Here is a 16,303-nt window from a genome sequence, read left to right as displayed (position 1 = left end):
TCAAACCTGTTGACTATTCATGAATTAGGTAATTTTTCTACTAAGTACATGAATTCGCCACGGTATGGAATTCTTGAACTGTCAACATGACAGAGGAAAAAGTAAATTTAATACGGATGGTTTTATTAGTTATAATTGGACATAATATAATATTATTATTACTAGGTTAGGTTAGGTTGGGTTAGGTTAGGTTAGGTTAGGTTTTGTAATTCTGAATTAAATTATTCAACTGAATGTCCATTTTGAGGTTAGATATCAAGTGTCAACAAACTATCACAAACATTCAATCGACCATTGCACAATTGATACCCAAGCACGAATCAATCGCGAAAATACTTTTCAATAAAATTCTTCCGTTATCATATTATAGTTCTAGAATTTTTTGCGCATAGTAAATGGATATGAACGTCATTGTAGTTATTGATTGGTATATTTTTATATTATAATCAATGACATTTGACACATTTGTTTAGTTGCTAAAAACACCACGGAGCGCGATCATCTATTTTGACCATAGATAATATAAATGTACATTGTGACCAATCCATGAGCATTTGATACATTTAGTTTAGTTGCAAAAAATACCACCGTAGCGCTACTATCTAATTTGTCCAAGACATGAAGTAGGCAGAAAAATTACTGCCGATTTCACGCACTCTCCAGATATTTTGTCTAATTCATGAATAAGGCAACGGGCTTGCATTTCTCCTTCAGGAGGCGACCAATATCCACATAGGATTGTAGAGCCAATGCAAAAAATGCCAACTAGTTTATCATAACATGATCGTTTCTGAGATACAGTGATACATTCCACTTATTTGTAATTCAGTTATATGCATGTCTAATGATAGTGGAAAACCTATAATACTGATGTTATATCCATCTGGAAGAAGCTGTGTTTCGCGCCCTTCGATTTTCAATGTGACAAAATACCACTAGAAGAATGTGTCACTAAAATCCAAATTGTTGACAATCAGATTTTGTCTGTCCATGATACTTACAGCATTCTCATACAATGCAATCTTTTGAACACTCTTTATAATAATAATAATATTATATATAACATCTTTTCTTCCTTGTGACGTACTGCATAGCATATTTTTTGAGGATATATCTTTTATAAAATAAGTTTATACGTTATATAATAATACTCCGTAAGCTGTCACAAACTTTTCAATTTTAACCCAAATAAGCCATTAAGAGTTTCATAAAAATATGTATTTTCCGAATTCGAACAAATTTCTGTTGACAACTTCTTAACGATGTTGTCAGGTAGACTGATAGCTTGACAATTTATCAAATTCAATTTAATGAACTCGTGTAAACGCATACCGGGTGATCCAAAACAGCATTTATAATATCCATGTATTTATGAAAAACTCTCATAATTACAATTGTATTACGTAATTACGTTTCCTGTGACATTCTTTTTATCAAAATTGCTGAAATAAATTTCAGTTAGCCGTGCGAGCTATTTTTCTAAGCAAACAAATACTTAATGTCTAATAAACTCTTTAATGTTTATATAAAAAGCAGTAATCTTTTTTTCTTCACTTCCATCTATTCAGGATCCAAGTCTATAAAAGAAAGTTTTCTACAAAATCTTTAAACCGTCACCAAAAAGTACAAGGTTTGAAAAATAAATATTCTTTTTTATTTGTATAATTAAATGAAAATGCAACATATAATATTCTACACCTAATATGTACAGCATTATGCTACAATTGACATATTATATATAGTATTATTTTATCTTATTTTTTTCGTCTTGAAAATGATGTTAAATTAATATTCAATAATTTAACTAACATCGTCCTTTTATCTCAAATTTTCTGATGAAAAAAGAAATATTATAAAAAATAACAGTCGTTATAGTCATCATCATCATCAGCCTGAATCTATCCACTGCTGGATGAAGGCCTCTCCAAGCTTATTCCACTTCTCTCGTCCTGTACGTTGCTTTGCCACGAACTTCCGCAGAACTTAACCATTTCATCGATTCCGTGGCCTCTCGGTCTACCTTGCGGACGTTTTGTACCTCCAGACTAGATTTGTCCAGTGATTGTCCTTCCTTCGAGCTGTGTGTCCAGCCTATGTCCATTTGAGGTTTTTATCGAACTCTATTAGGTACATCGCAAATCCTTGTCTTATATTTATATATAATAGTAATTATATTTCAAATTGATTTAAATGCACTGTTTTAAAAATATTAAACATTGTGCAAAACATTCTGTTTTTTTTTGTAATAATTTAGATATCATGAATCAGTATTGATGCAATAAAAAATGCCGTTGTGTACGACGATGTACTTAAGATGGGCTTAATATTGTAAAAACGTACCCTATTCCTACATAATAAAGCGTCGGCAATTCTGTAGTCGTAGTGGATCAAAATGCCGCCGTTTTGTATTCTCCACGGAATTTACATAATGCGTTGAGAAAATAGCGAATAGCCAAACCTCAAAAACTATATCACGAGTCATACACTCCGTATTGAAGCTAATTTACCTAATTATTTATGCATCCCGTGTAGTGGAGTCGTAGATAAGTATCCACCTCTAAAATCGTAGGTCACAGATTCGAATTGAGTATTTTATCCATAGCAAGGACGCAAAGACTTAAAAAAATCGGTTACGATAACCTTCATTTGAGCGAAAATGTATTGTTTATACATCAATATTTCAATGAGCAAAAACTCCTCTTTCCTTAAGAGCATACATAAGTGAAACGGTAAATAATTTTCAACAATAGGTGGGATGAAATTTCGCATTCGTCGCCAATCGCCGAGCGGCATTCGAGGTGGGAGCTTGTCGATTTTTTTTGTGATGTCGTCGTAAGAATGTATTCTTATATCGTGTAAAGATAACTAAAAAACGCTATGCCTGTACTCGAAAAAGAAAATATGTCAATGAATATATTATTATTATATAACAATAAAAACATAACACTAAATTAAATGTTTATGACAAAGTATGTTCCGTTCGGCACGCACATTAGCACAATCCGCGCGTAGCATAGTTACGATCTTTTTAGACCATGCCTCAACTCTTTCCCTATTATAAAAAATATTTTTTTGAGGAATGTTATTTATTTATTTATTATTATTTATATTTTAACAAACAATAAGACAACTATTTTTTTATTCAACGAACAATAATTTACAAGATTTTATTAAACATACATGACGTACGTATGCCGTATTAAATTATCTGCAAGTGCAAGTACGTTATTACAAAAGAATTGAGTGATCCTGACACCTGTTAGTAATTAAGGTACCTAATTTAATACTTAAAATACAAAATTCGATTAGGTTACCAATAAGTAATGCAATTTAGAAAGCGCTTCAGAGAGTATTTAAAAATCATTCATTAAATTTGTCGCAATTAGATAAGAAACTAATAGCACAATGGTCAATGCACATGGGCGCGAATCTCAAGGGGTGCAGTTTCGAATCCTGCTGGTTGTCGATTTTTTTCAAAAAGATCTTAATAATCTTTTATATTGGTTATATGTGTATGTTTAATAAAATACCGTTTCGACGCACCACCCTGTGCAACACAATGCTCATATCTGTTAAATCCGCCGCAAAATATTCCATACTCCATATGCGGCGCTGGAAAATTCGATCAGCCCTCATATAAAGGAGAAAATTTGGATCGATCCCGTCCATTTCTGGCCGCTGCCGGTTGGCCGCCACTGAGGGTGGAATAAACCCGTCTATTGACCGTTTTCTAGGTAGAAGCACCTCAGGCTCAGTGATGCGCAATATTAGGGCTCAGTGATTCGTTGCAACACATTCGTTACCATAGACTTTACGACACATAAGCATTAGGGTGTAAAGCTACTAGATAATATTACAAACTATTTACTTGGTACTGTAGTAGACAAGTAGTGGACACCGGGGTCTGAATTCAAATCCTGTCGACTGGGGGAAAGTCACGTTTTCTTTTTATTTCTATGAATATCATTTTGCGTTTAGATCCAGGAGGCTTTTGAGGTGTGTCTATTTCTGTATATTATTATGATGAATATTCTCTGAGCTGATCACATCTCACTAATGCCGCGCTCAAAATGGTAAAAAAATACGAATCGAAGCGCTTAATATATATTTTTTAAATATCGTGTTTGATTTTACCACGTTTTTATTAGCTCGTATTCTTGTTTGTCCAGTACAATTTTTTTCTTGTTGTCCAGTATTTGTATTGGACGATTGAAGATTTTAACTAACTTCCCGACTAGCTAGACATTTGAAACTCTTAGAATACATCAGAACACGACGACAATGCATTATTTTAATACTGTTAGCCATCTTTAAGCAGAATTGAGTTCATTTTCAGTTAATTCTGTTTTGTATGGTAAGTTATTTCGGAAAAAAATCGTAAAAAGTAAAACACTATTATTGGTTGCTAAGGGGGTCCTAGCATCTAAATTATTAATATATACGTGCGTTACTATAGAAATCAATATGAAATATCAAAATGACATTTCAGTATTCTATATTTATTCAGTATTTCAAGTACAAAAAAAGTATTAATTAATACATAGAATTGTCAAGTTTATATGATTCAACAGAAAATATAAAAACGTGGCATATAAAAAGTTATTTTTATCTTGTAATTATTTTTATTTACTCTATTATAGATGAATAAATAAAACAAAAGTCTTCTGATATGCATATTTAAACTATAATCACGGACAAATAATTGTCAACGCCGCAGGCAAAATTTTATACCTACCTATTTATTTTTCTTTCTTTATTTGCCACTTTTTAGCATCGCATTATATTCAACGGTATCTTTATTATTTATACTTATATATCTTTTTCTCTTCTTGGTTGTTCCTTCATGGCTGAGGATCGTGACCAACTAGAAATTCTGTCATCTTCTATGCAACTAATACTCTCCACCGCTATTGATATTATGTTTCTGTCAAGACACCGTGAAGGCTGTCTCCAGTAAGCTCATTTACTTAGTCGCTACAGCGCGCTGAAGATATCTTTCTGCTATGTCTTACCTTGGGGTTACTCGAAACCACCAGTCCAAAAAACTGCAGAATGCGTCTCAGACATATTGTCGAGAGCCGTTCCTTTATCTGTAGTCTCTGGATTATTGACTAATTCGTTCTGAGTTTATTATATTATATTAAAATTAAGAACAATACCTACCCCTACCATCGAATAATACCTACCACCTTAGATATTTTATTAATAACAATGTATTCAAAGATCCTTAAAATGTTTGAAAAGTGAAACCCAGGTTGCTAAACAAAACCCATATTATGATATTGAATAGTGTATTGTCGTTTGCTTAAACAGTGTTATTTTTTTTATTTTTACAACATTTTTCTTAGCTCGTATTCTTATTTGTCCGGTGGTTGTTTGTCCAGTACAAATCTTGCAATCGATTTTTAACTAACTTCCCGACTAGCTAGATATTTGAAACTTTTAGAATATATCAGAACACGATGCCAATGCATTTTTTAATAATTTTAGCCATCTTTAAGTAGAATTGATTTAATTTTCAGTTAATTTTGTTTTGTATGAAAAGTTATTTCGTCACCATTATTGGTTGCTAGGGGTCTGGGGTCCTAGCAACAAAATTATTAATATTTACGTGCGTTACTATGGAAATCAATATGACATTTCAGTATTATTTCTATCAAGTACATATTTTTTGATCGTTTAAGCTAGTCAAGTCAAGTTTATTATGATTCAACAGAAAATTTAAAAACATTGTATATCAAAAGTTCTTTTTATCTTGTAATTATTTCTACCATGCGTTCGGCAAAATGATGTATTTAGTTTTAATAGAAAATTAATTAATTTCCTAATTCTTCTTTAAAAAAAAATAATCGATACTTCTCTAACATCCCTATGTGGATATTATGTCCAAAGAGTCACTCAATAGACTATTTACAAGAATTGGTTGTGACCCATTCGCTTAACGTATGTGATCCACAACAAATGGTGGTAAGTATTAATTCAAATAAAAACAATATATAGTACTTATTAAATATTAAGAAAAGAACATATTACATATTGTGTTTTGTTTTACTAAATGCTATGATATGATATGCTGGAAAGACACATGAAGACATAGATTCTTAAATGTACCTCACGGTGTATATAATATGCTACAACTGAAAAGCGGATGTTCAAATAAAAATAAGTATTATATAATGGTAGGTACAGCCAAAAAATGTTTCCTACGACTCGAATAAACTTTACGTATGTAACAACTATACAAAGTTAACCGCTGTTTAATATGAATTATTGTCTCCTCGGAACTCATACTATATTCAGCTCAATTTGTTTTTGAACATAAATACATTTAAAACTCGTTTTAAGGTAATGTACTTGTCCATAAAATATAGCTATCACTTTGTGTTCACCACATATCTATGTAGATCTATCTACAATGCTTATATTTTCTTTTCTGCCATTTCCATCTCTAAGGGAAACAAATACCCAATTAAATATATCTTATTATAGAAAATTTAATTGTGTGTGCTATAATTATTTGGTCTTTCCAGTGCTTCCCAAACTCATGAGTCGCGGCACTCCTGGAGGCCGTATGCCTACAGCATGTATCAGCATACCTACGCGAAACAGCATGTTCTTCATTACTAATAAGTAATAATAAACAAATAAGCACTGGTCATATCTTTTAACGGATACTTTGGAAAATTCTCTGTAAATTAATTTTTGATTATTGTAACACGTAACCACATCCCTCTCATTAAACTGTTTTTGTAGATTTTACAATAATATAATTAAATATTCTTTTGTTAGTGATTAATATATTTATAAATATATTATTTGTGTATTTGTAGTAGTAATTAATGCCTAATAAAGCTTTTGATAACTAAAATTATTTATTTTCCGGCGAGATGGGGTCGGGGATTATTTTTTTCAAATCTTGGGAGCCGTAGAATGAAAACATTTGAGAAGCACTGGATTACACAGTAAATACGTCTAATTTTAGCATTTCTTGAAATTTCTGTATGTACCTACCCGGTTTTAAATATTATTTAAATATATTAAATATTACAGGCCAAAATATTGATTTTAACAAGCTTAGTATTAGAAATGTGAACGAACAGCTTGTACGACGGCTTGAATAGAAAGAATATTTTCAATTGTTTACTGTTTTACCCAGTTGCACATTACAAAACATTTCATATTATAATTCATTATGTTGAACTACTTAACATAACTATTCTAAATAATATTAATTATAGCAATATTATTTACAGGTTACCATTAAAGATAAATTTCATTATTATAAATAATATGGCATTATTTAGATCACTTAAAAATATCCAGCTATTGCGAGAAGAGAAATAATTTTTATATGCATTTTATGAAAAACTTTTACCACAATAAATAATCGGTAAATTTGAAATTCCACTAATTCGGTATTGTCATACACGTAGCAGGGACACAAACCAGTGCACAGTTTCAAAGGAAAGCGCACAAAAACGTTCAACAACGCAATCTATTGTCGAAATAAAAAAGTTCGCTTGAAACATGACAAGCGATTTAAAAAAAATATTCATAACGTACCCGCATACATATTCAATATTATTCGCGGGTAATAGCCTCACAATGAAATAAAAATCTGATGGCCCTATTTAGTAACAAGGGAATATCAAGTAGTATGCGTTAATTGATATTGGAGCAAGACCCTCCACTCATAAAGCACGATCTATACACTCTAAGTAGTCTAAATAGTATACAATATAATAGTATGTACCTTCCTGACATCTAATCAATCGTCACTGCCATAGTTATTCCACATCTACTGAATATTTCCCAAGATTTAAGAATATAGCATAATACCCTGTTTACAAGTGCATGTATTTACTGTTGACAATACTTGATAATACTTACTGTATTATCGCGGCCATAACAAGAAAATATTTGGGTAAACATGTATTATCCTGCAAGCTTGCATGCATGAATCAAAAAAGTTTGGAAGCTTCTGAATTTTCATGCGACAGTAGGGACTTTTTCGATCTGCGCCTGCGCAGTAGAACGATAGTGGCGAACTTGCCGGCAAAAAAACGAACTCTACTCATTACTCAAATAGTATCATAAAATAATGATAATATCGCGTGTTACTCTTGAAGAATGAGATTGGAGAGACAGTCAGTATTTTTACGTGTAAAGAGTTATTGTCACGATAGTTTAAAATACGCACTATTATTGGCGGTATACTTGATTTTAATTTAAATGGCTGCGTATGTCGGAATGGCGGAAAACTGGAAGTCGGTGCACAATCTTGAAGTTTCGTGAACGATTCAAATCCCACTATGTTCACCAGTCTGAATACGTAAAGCTATTCTGTGCACCATCTGATTTGAGATAGAGTGCGTATTTTTCATGTTGATGGAGAGTAACCCCCGTTTCAAACGGGACACCGGTGTCGCGCTCGTATATAATAAGGAGGCCATTGTATTCGAATGAAGGGGCCTTTGTATTATGTTTATGAACGCCCAGGGCTAATGAGTCAACGCATAATTTCACGATATAAATTAGAATATAAAACTGTCTGCGGTCATAAAAAACATGTGTATCGGCGGCTTGAGAATGTAGCGGCCGACGGAAAAGTGTACCGGACACGCTTTGACTCATTAGCTCGGGGTGTTCCTAAACATAATACAAAGGCCTTCTTATTATATACGAGCGCGACACCGGTGTCCCGTCTGAAACAGGCCTAAGACACTAGTGCCTGTCTACTTGATAGATTTTATATATTCAATCTATATGAGTTTATACTTGTTACCTGGCCAACATGTCCATGTGGCGGAGAACTACAGGATGCAAACCACACCCTATGGAAATATCCGAGAATGAGTTCCGAGAGGGAAGAGATGCTTACGTCTTTCCAACCACTTATTGGGCCCATCGGGCCGTCCGACCTAGTCGCCATAGAGGCCAATTATATTGCATTAAAAAATGCAGCATCGTATTGCGGACGTGAAGATCTCTTCAAATAGTTTTGTTTGTCCGTATTATATATTATTAGCTTTGTTTTTTGTATCTTATATATCAGACGTGGGCAAATGCATCTCTTCGTTGGGTTAAGTGCGGCTCTTATATCTCTTGACAAAAATACGGTTATTTTCTTTCCCCATTGTACTTGTATTTTTGCCACTTTTCCTTTAAAATAATTAATCAATAACTAATAATTTTCCTTTAATTTAATTAAATTTCAATTTTTGTATTTAATATGACGTGAGAACGTGACTATGGTGTGGCTCTTTATATATTATGGAAATCCAGAATGTGGCTCTCGTTGACCTCATGTATGCCCATCCCTGTTATATATCATTAAATTCATTTATCACTGTTAAGACTCCGTGCTTTTCTCTCTCATGGGACTTTTTATTAAATTACGTCTTTAAGTAAACTTAGTCAAACCTCACTTGGGTATCTGCTCCTGAGGTATTCCCAGGCGTAAACAACTGCTGATGCGTCACATCCGAATGTAGGGCCTCGCGATACGCTCGATTTAGACCGAGTGTGGTGTGTAGCGAGTTGGTTTGGAGGCGTTCATGGGTCTATGAGGGAAAATTTATCTGCTTTCAAAAAGTTTGCGGCATATTTTTACAATCAAAAAATCAGAAATCAAAATAGCTTAGGTCATGCTATAATTTATTTATTTTGCATAAGTTTATTGAATACTTTGGACGAAGTGTAAACATGCAGATTAATGCTACTGATTTTATAAGAATAGTTTTTCTTAGCTAAGAATCATTTTATTTTCTGTTATTTTGTACTACGTATCTACGACAACTTTTTTATATTGATATATTATAGATACATATTTATATTTGTTTAGTTTTTATAATAAAATCAGTTATAGAAGAATAATAGTTATTAATTTACAAAAAAATGTCCGTTTGTGCGCCTACAATGTCGGTCAATCGCTCGCGAAGCAGCGATGCATTCAGCCAAATTATATTTCGCTCGAAAAATGGGCCGAAATGATTTCAATTCATAATTGATTATATTGCCTTCCAGTCCGCCCCCCGCCCGCAGTACACGTCATTGTTCGGCTGAATAAAATGCGATTGTGGGCCGTAATGGGCCGGACTAGGGGCGTGCATGTTATTTAATTCGATGATCGATTATTATTCGTGCAAATGTCGACGTGAAATATTTTATGCAGACAAAAATTGGCTTAACACAATCGAATAGTGAAACTGTAATTATTATTGTAACACTAGTAATAGAAACATGTAAATAAATACATTTGAATTTGATACAAAGGATTTTTTTTATTTTACCACGTTTTTATTAGCTCGTATTCTTGTTTGTCCGGTACAGATTTTTTCTTGTGTGTCCAGTATAATTTTTTTCTTGTTTATCCAAGATTTGTATTGGACGATTGAAGATTTTTAACTAATTTCCCGACTAGCTAGACATTTGAAACTTTTACAATATATCAGAACACGACGACAATGCATTCTTTTAATAGTTTAGCCATTTTTAAGCAGAATTGAATTCATTTTCAGTTAATTCCGTTTTGTATGGAAAGTTATTATTGTTGGTTGCTAAGGGGGTCCTAGCAACTAAATTATTAATATATACGTGCGTTACTATGGAAATCAATATGAAATGTCACAATGACATTTCAGTATTTTATATTTATTCAGTATGTCTATCAAGTATAATAAAAAGGTTTTATTAATACATAGAATTGTCAAGTTTATATGATTCAACAGAAAAATTAAAAACGTGGTATTTAAAAAGTTCTTTTTATCTTGTAATTATTAATACTATAACCCCGATATTAGTAGTATAAAATTAGCAATTAAATAATGTCAGAAACACCCATGATTTGAGAAAGTCACATAAAATAAATGTACTGTGATCTCACCGGATTTCGAACTGATGAGAATTAAATGTCTTATACATTTAACTACGAGAACTGCTATCATCACAATATGATTCAAGGCTCTAAAACCATCATCAGGTATTTGACTCCACAAATTATAAATAGCATACGCTATAACGGTTGAGAAAAATTAATATCAATTACGTATTTATTTTAAATCAGTCACTTTTCTTTAGTATAAATTGTGTCGTTATTGTTCTTTATTTAGTTTTGAACAGCCCACGATAGCCGAGCAGTACAATTCCTATTTTTTGGGCACGATCGTTTCAAAAAATTACCGAGAACGTTCGAAAATATACGAATTAACCTTGAGCTTCCAAGTGTGACCACAGATGGCGTGTTTTGTCTTGCCTTGACATAACAACATAAATTTGACGTTTACATAATGCAATGAAGGGAGCCTGATTTCATTCATTATTTTAACAGATAATAATAATACACAACAGAAAATAATACCCTAGAAAATACAATTAATGCCCACCATAGCCGAACGGTTACGCGTCGGGCTTATTATGTCGTGGATTCCGGGTTCAAATCCCGGATCTGGCATAAATTCACATATTTTTTATAGGCGAATGATTAATTTATCTTCTCGTTACATTAGCAAATATCAGTATCTTCAACTATGCAGATGGCAGAATGCAATGATCAATAGGACATTTTAAACGAGTCACGATTCTCAACGATAAAGGAAACGTAAACAAAAAATGACTAAATTACAAATAATTTAATTCACTAAAAAATACTTCATTATCAAATAAATTTAAATATTTCACTTTATTTTATTTTGTAGCCAAACCATCCGCACTCAGAAACTGCACATTGAGAGGACCAGCAAACGCGAGTGATGCACTGGAAGTAAGGTGCGTCGCAGGACATGACGGTGGCCTTCCTCAGACCTTCATTTTGGAAGCTGTCGACGGGAGGACGAAGCAACGTCGGCTAAACTTGACGTCGCAGGGATCGGGGTCAGGTTGGTACCCACTCAATATTATTTCTACTACACTTTATTTTTTCAATTGTTATTCTTTTATAAATTGCTATTTCCATGAATGAAAAATCACAAATAACATTATGTAATGAAACATGACATTAACAGCAGCAGGTGGCTGTTTTCTGTTTTTGAATCCCAAAATATGTTTTAATTTAATTATCTATTCTAAAAAAAAATATTTCCATGTCATTTCAGAAACAAATCAATCGAACCGTGGAATTCTATTCTAATAATTCTAACTATACCAATGTTTTTATGAAGCCTTGGCGTTTTCCAAATATCACATTGTACCCTTAGTGATAACAAGATTTTCGATCTCTGATCTATTTTAAGGAAAAGTAGTAAAGTTTTTTTATTTCATTATTTTAACTGGCGATTACTCACGTCTTTAACATACAAAAATAAAATGTATATAAATACAGTAACAAAAATAAACTGATTTTTTTAAGTTGGATTTATGTGCGTGCCTTTCTACGCGCTTCATCTATATTAACATCTAGTCAGTGAGTTTAGACACATATATCAGTAGCATACTCGTCTGAGAGCTCAAGTGATCCCGCGCGATCGACAATAATTGGATACAGGCACCCGCCTTTCCACACGCACTTCACCACTGCCATTTGACCAAATTACTCACTGGTGATTTCGTAATATTTTCTATTCTATATCTCATATAGATGAGACTCGACTAAATTGATAGACACCAACAATGTAATAGATTATAAGCTGTGAAAGTTTAATAATATTTATTAAGTAGTTTTTTTAAATTTTAATGGGACATACAGACAAAAAAAATGTACTTCCGTGTTATGAAAATAGTCAAAATGCTTCAATCACAGAATACCTATTCATAATCATAATACTAACTGACAAACATTTCTTTCTATTTCGTGCATAATTGATTAATTTATTTTATCATTCTGGACTCGTATAACTTTTCAAAAGCTCTGTAATAGTTTTATTGAATAATACAAAGCTTTCTCTTGTTGGTACCTACGTACTTATATATTTCACACAATATTACAGCGGCGTTAGTATCTGTTTTTCTTCTGTTTTCTCAGCGGATTCCCCAGACCAACGACCGTTAGCTACAATTTATCGTCCTATTCCAAAGCTTTTACAATGGAAGAAAACAGCTTTTAATATAGGTACTGTATTTTACCAATTTGCCGATTTTATAAGACAAACACAAATATTTACCTGTTGAGGTAGTCTAGGTCAAACAAAATAATACTCGTGATGAAATTGTCTGATATTTCTAATTATTTTTTTTTTATTATATAATATAATATTTGTGATACAATATTTTAATAATTAATTAGGTTTAATTATCAAACCTAACTTACTGTCAAATAAGGTGTTGACAATTGTAGGTATTAATATAAATTAATGCACCGATAGCCGCCTTCAAAGTTAAATATACATTTTTAAATGCGGTCTTGTTCTCAAATGATCTTAAATTACTATTTTACAAATATTGATATTACATATTTATATTTTTGATAATTTTCTGTTTGAATGAGGATAAGTCAGGCCAATTATTTGAATTATAAACGATTACAATAAAAAAAAATCGGTGTGTGTACTTATGTACGCGCGTTAGAAGTTATACTTCTTTGGCGTAACAAAACAAAAACATAACTTGTGATAAACTAGATTCTTTGACTAGCTCTTAATTATCTTGTTAAATTACGCACTCAAGAAAAAGGACCGCTTATTGGAATGCCGTTGGTTTATTTCTATACACTTTAACTTATATTATTAAATTATGTAATGATTTCTCGTTGTTTTTATTTTTAAAGTATCAACTGTTACTTTGACGTTTAATCGTTTGTTTACGTAAGGAATTGAAAATGGCCGACAATAATAAATTCGCTGCCTAGGCAACGGAACAATTTTAAACTATAATATTATACTGTATAATCGTCACGATTGCATAATCATACTGTGGCGTAAAGACAGTGAGTTAGGCTGATAACCGAATAATCGTGGTTCGAATCCAAAATCGAGTGCGATTTTTTTCGTGTGAAAATATAAATTATGTGTTACATGTCACACGCCAAAAATACACTCTGATCTGATTTTCCAAACGCGCCTAAAGAAGTATAACTTCAAAAACAATGAATAAGGAGGCTGCCCGCTATGTGATAAATGTTTCCTGATGAAATATTAATCGGCCGGACATTTAGCTCGACTTGCGGTCAATCGCTGAAAATTGCTGTCATGTAGTAGCTTGCGTCGTAATGGTACCACTGTCGAATGATTCCAGTATAATTGGTAACGAATAATGAGTGGAAAGAGATACTGGAGGCTTTTATCGTCTATATAGTTTAATATATATGGGGGTGGAGGTAAGCTGTTAAGATTCGACATAAATAATGCACATTAAACTTTGTCAGTCATACGTATTTGTTTTACAAGAAATGAACATATAATTAATATTAAATTCTACAGGTTTTTAAAAAGGTTTGTCGATAACTATTTCGGTTGCAACACCATTATCAAGACTATTCAGATAGGCCGTTTGCCTTTGCCTAAATACTATACGTTGAATTAAATTTGGTAATGCATTCGTCGCCACTATTAAATATAATTTAAATACACGATTAAGACAATTATACTAATAATATGTTAATTGATTAATAATGTCAATAAATAACCAAAGTACTCGAACACTGTAATTTTGATAAATTTTGTAAATTTTGATATCCATTAAAAAACCCACTTAAGGGTTTTCAAAGTATTAATAATATTACAATTAATAATAAGTGTACAAATTCATAATATTGCTGGAACGAATAAGAAAATGTATTCTGTCTCTATCTATACACGTATAGTATTTAAGCAGAGGGAAACGGCCTATCTGAATAGTCTTGATAATGGTGTTACAACCGAAATAGTTATCGACAAACTTTTTTAAAAACCTGTAGAATTTAATATTGATTATATTTTCATTTCTTGTAAAATGGAATTCTACCAAATAAATGCTAACTCAATTAATAACTTATTTGTTTTCATTGAACTAAGAATACAATTTGCAGATGGTGCTGGTTAATTTTTAAAATTCAATTAAACCATAATAGTTTAGGTATGCCATGGGTGATCGAACCAAAATAATGCACACTTTTTCAGTCATACTTATTTATTTTCGTTGAATTAAGAATACATAATAATATTACAGATAGTGTTGGTTAGTTTTTTTAAATTCATGAAGCCGTGAAGAACCAAACCATAATTGATAAAAAATATTCGGTTTATCGGCATATTTTTAGATATTTTATAGATAAACGATTATTTTTTTACTATTGTATATACTATGACTTAGATAAGGTAAGTTAAATTGAATTTTAAAAACTAACAAACACTATCTACACATTGTAGTATTAGTACAATGAAACGATTGACTGACAAAGTTTAGTGTGCAATATGTATGTCGGATCTTAATAGCCTACCTCCACCCTTTGCAACAGATATATATTATCAGATATACAAAAATAACGAAGACAGCTAAAAAAACAACGTTATTCTCAAACAATATGTTCATAATAAACCCGATGTAAGTATTATGATGTATGATGTTATCATGAAAAGAAAATAAAAACAAAAATAAAACGATAGATACCTATCTACATAGATAAGATACCTGCTATGAATATTTTAAACAAGCGAATCCTGGAAATGACATATAACAGCTTCAGCGGAAAATTACACTCGACCTTTTCCAAGATGTTTATTTGTGGTAGGTACAAGTTTACCAACGTATAAATAAGCTCTACATAATAAAGTATTTGAAGCAATGCAGTCGATAATGGCATTTGAAGAAAAAAACAGTATTTTTCTGTTTTGTTTTATTATTATTTACCTACCTACATTTTATTTACCTCTTTCCCAATAATATGTTGCATGATTGTTTATGGCTGATATCGTTTGGTTGTCTATGATAGATTTAGTGAGGGTCATAAATTTATACCCATGACTTCCACGATACGGTTATTTATTTTACGCAAAGGTCAGCGTACTCCGTGGATATCGACTTAAATTTATAAAAAATAACAGTAATTATAGAAATATGTACAGATCATCCAATTATAAACATTCAAATATCACTCGGATTAATAAAATTGCCGTATGTGCAAAAAGAACGTTAACCGGATTAAATTTAAAAAACATATACAAATACGAAAACAACTATTAATTATTAATATAAAATATTTTTTTAATTTCGAGCATTTAACATACCTAATACTTACCCATTTATTTTTTAACATTTTTTTATTTTCTTTATACAAAGATAGGTATATAATATATTATATTTGTTTAATACAATAAAACTATGATTCAGTACACTAATGTTTTCTGTAAGGCTAAGTAAATTTACTTGACTTATTTTGAATAGAGGAGTTCAA

General features: G+C 31.8%; 1 protein-coding gene across 1 annotated transcript in view; it reads left to right on the top strand.

Annotated features, from left to right (window-relative positions):
• The window catches only part of LOC147071446 (B-cell receptor CD22-like), a 939,709-nt gene that overhangs the window by 811,708 nt on the left and 111,698 nt on the right, over window positions 1-16,303 (top strand). The window contains exon 13 of the mRNA XM_085948586.1: window positions 11,697-11,876. Within this exon, the coding sequence (XP_085804712.1) occupies window positions 11,697-11,876 (180 nt within the window). The remainder of the gene's footprint in view (window positions 1-11,696; window positions 11,877-16,303) is intronic.

Source organism: Rhyacophila brunnea, unplaced genomic scaffold, assembly GCF_057557595.1.
Source record: "Rhyacophila brunnea isolate RB1 unplaced genomic scaffold, BYU_Rbru_1.0 scaffold_20, whole genome shotgun sequence".
Classification (NCBI taxonomy): Eukaryota; Metazoa; Arthropoda; class Insecta; order Trichoptera; family Rhyacophilidae; genus Rhyacophila; species Rhyacophila brunnea.
The sequence above is the reverse complement of the archived record's forward strand: the minus strand, read 5'-3'. Positions and strand labels throughout refer to the sequence as shown.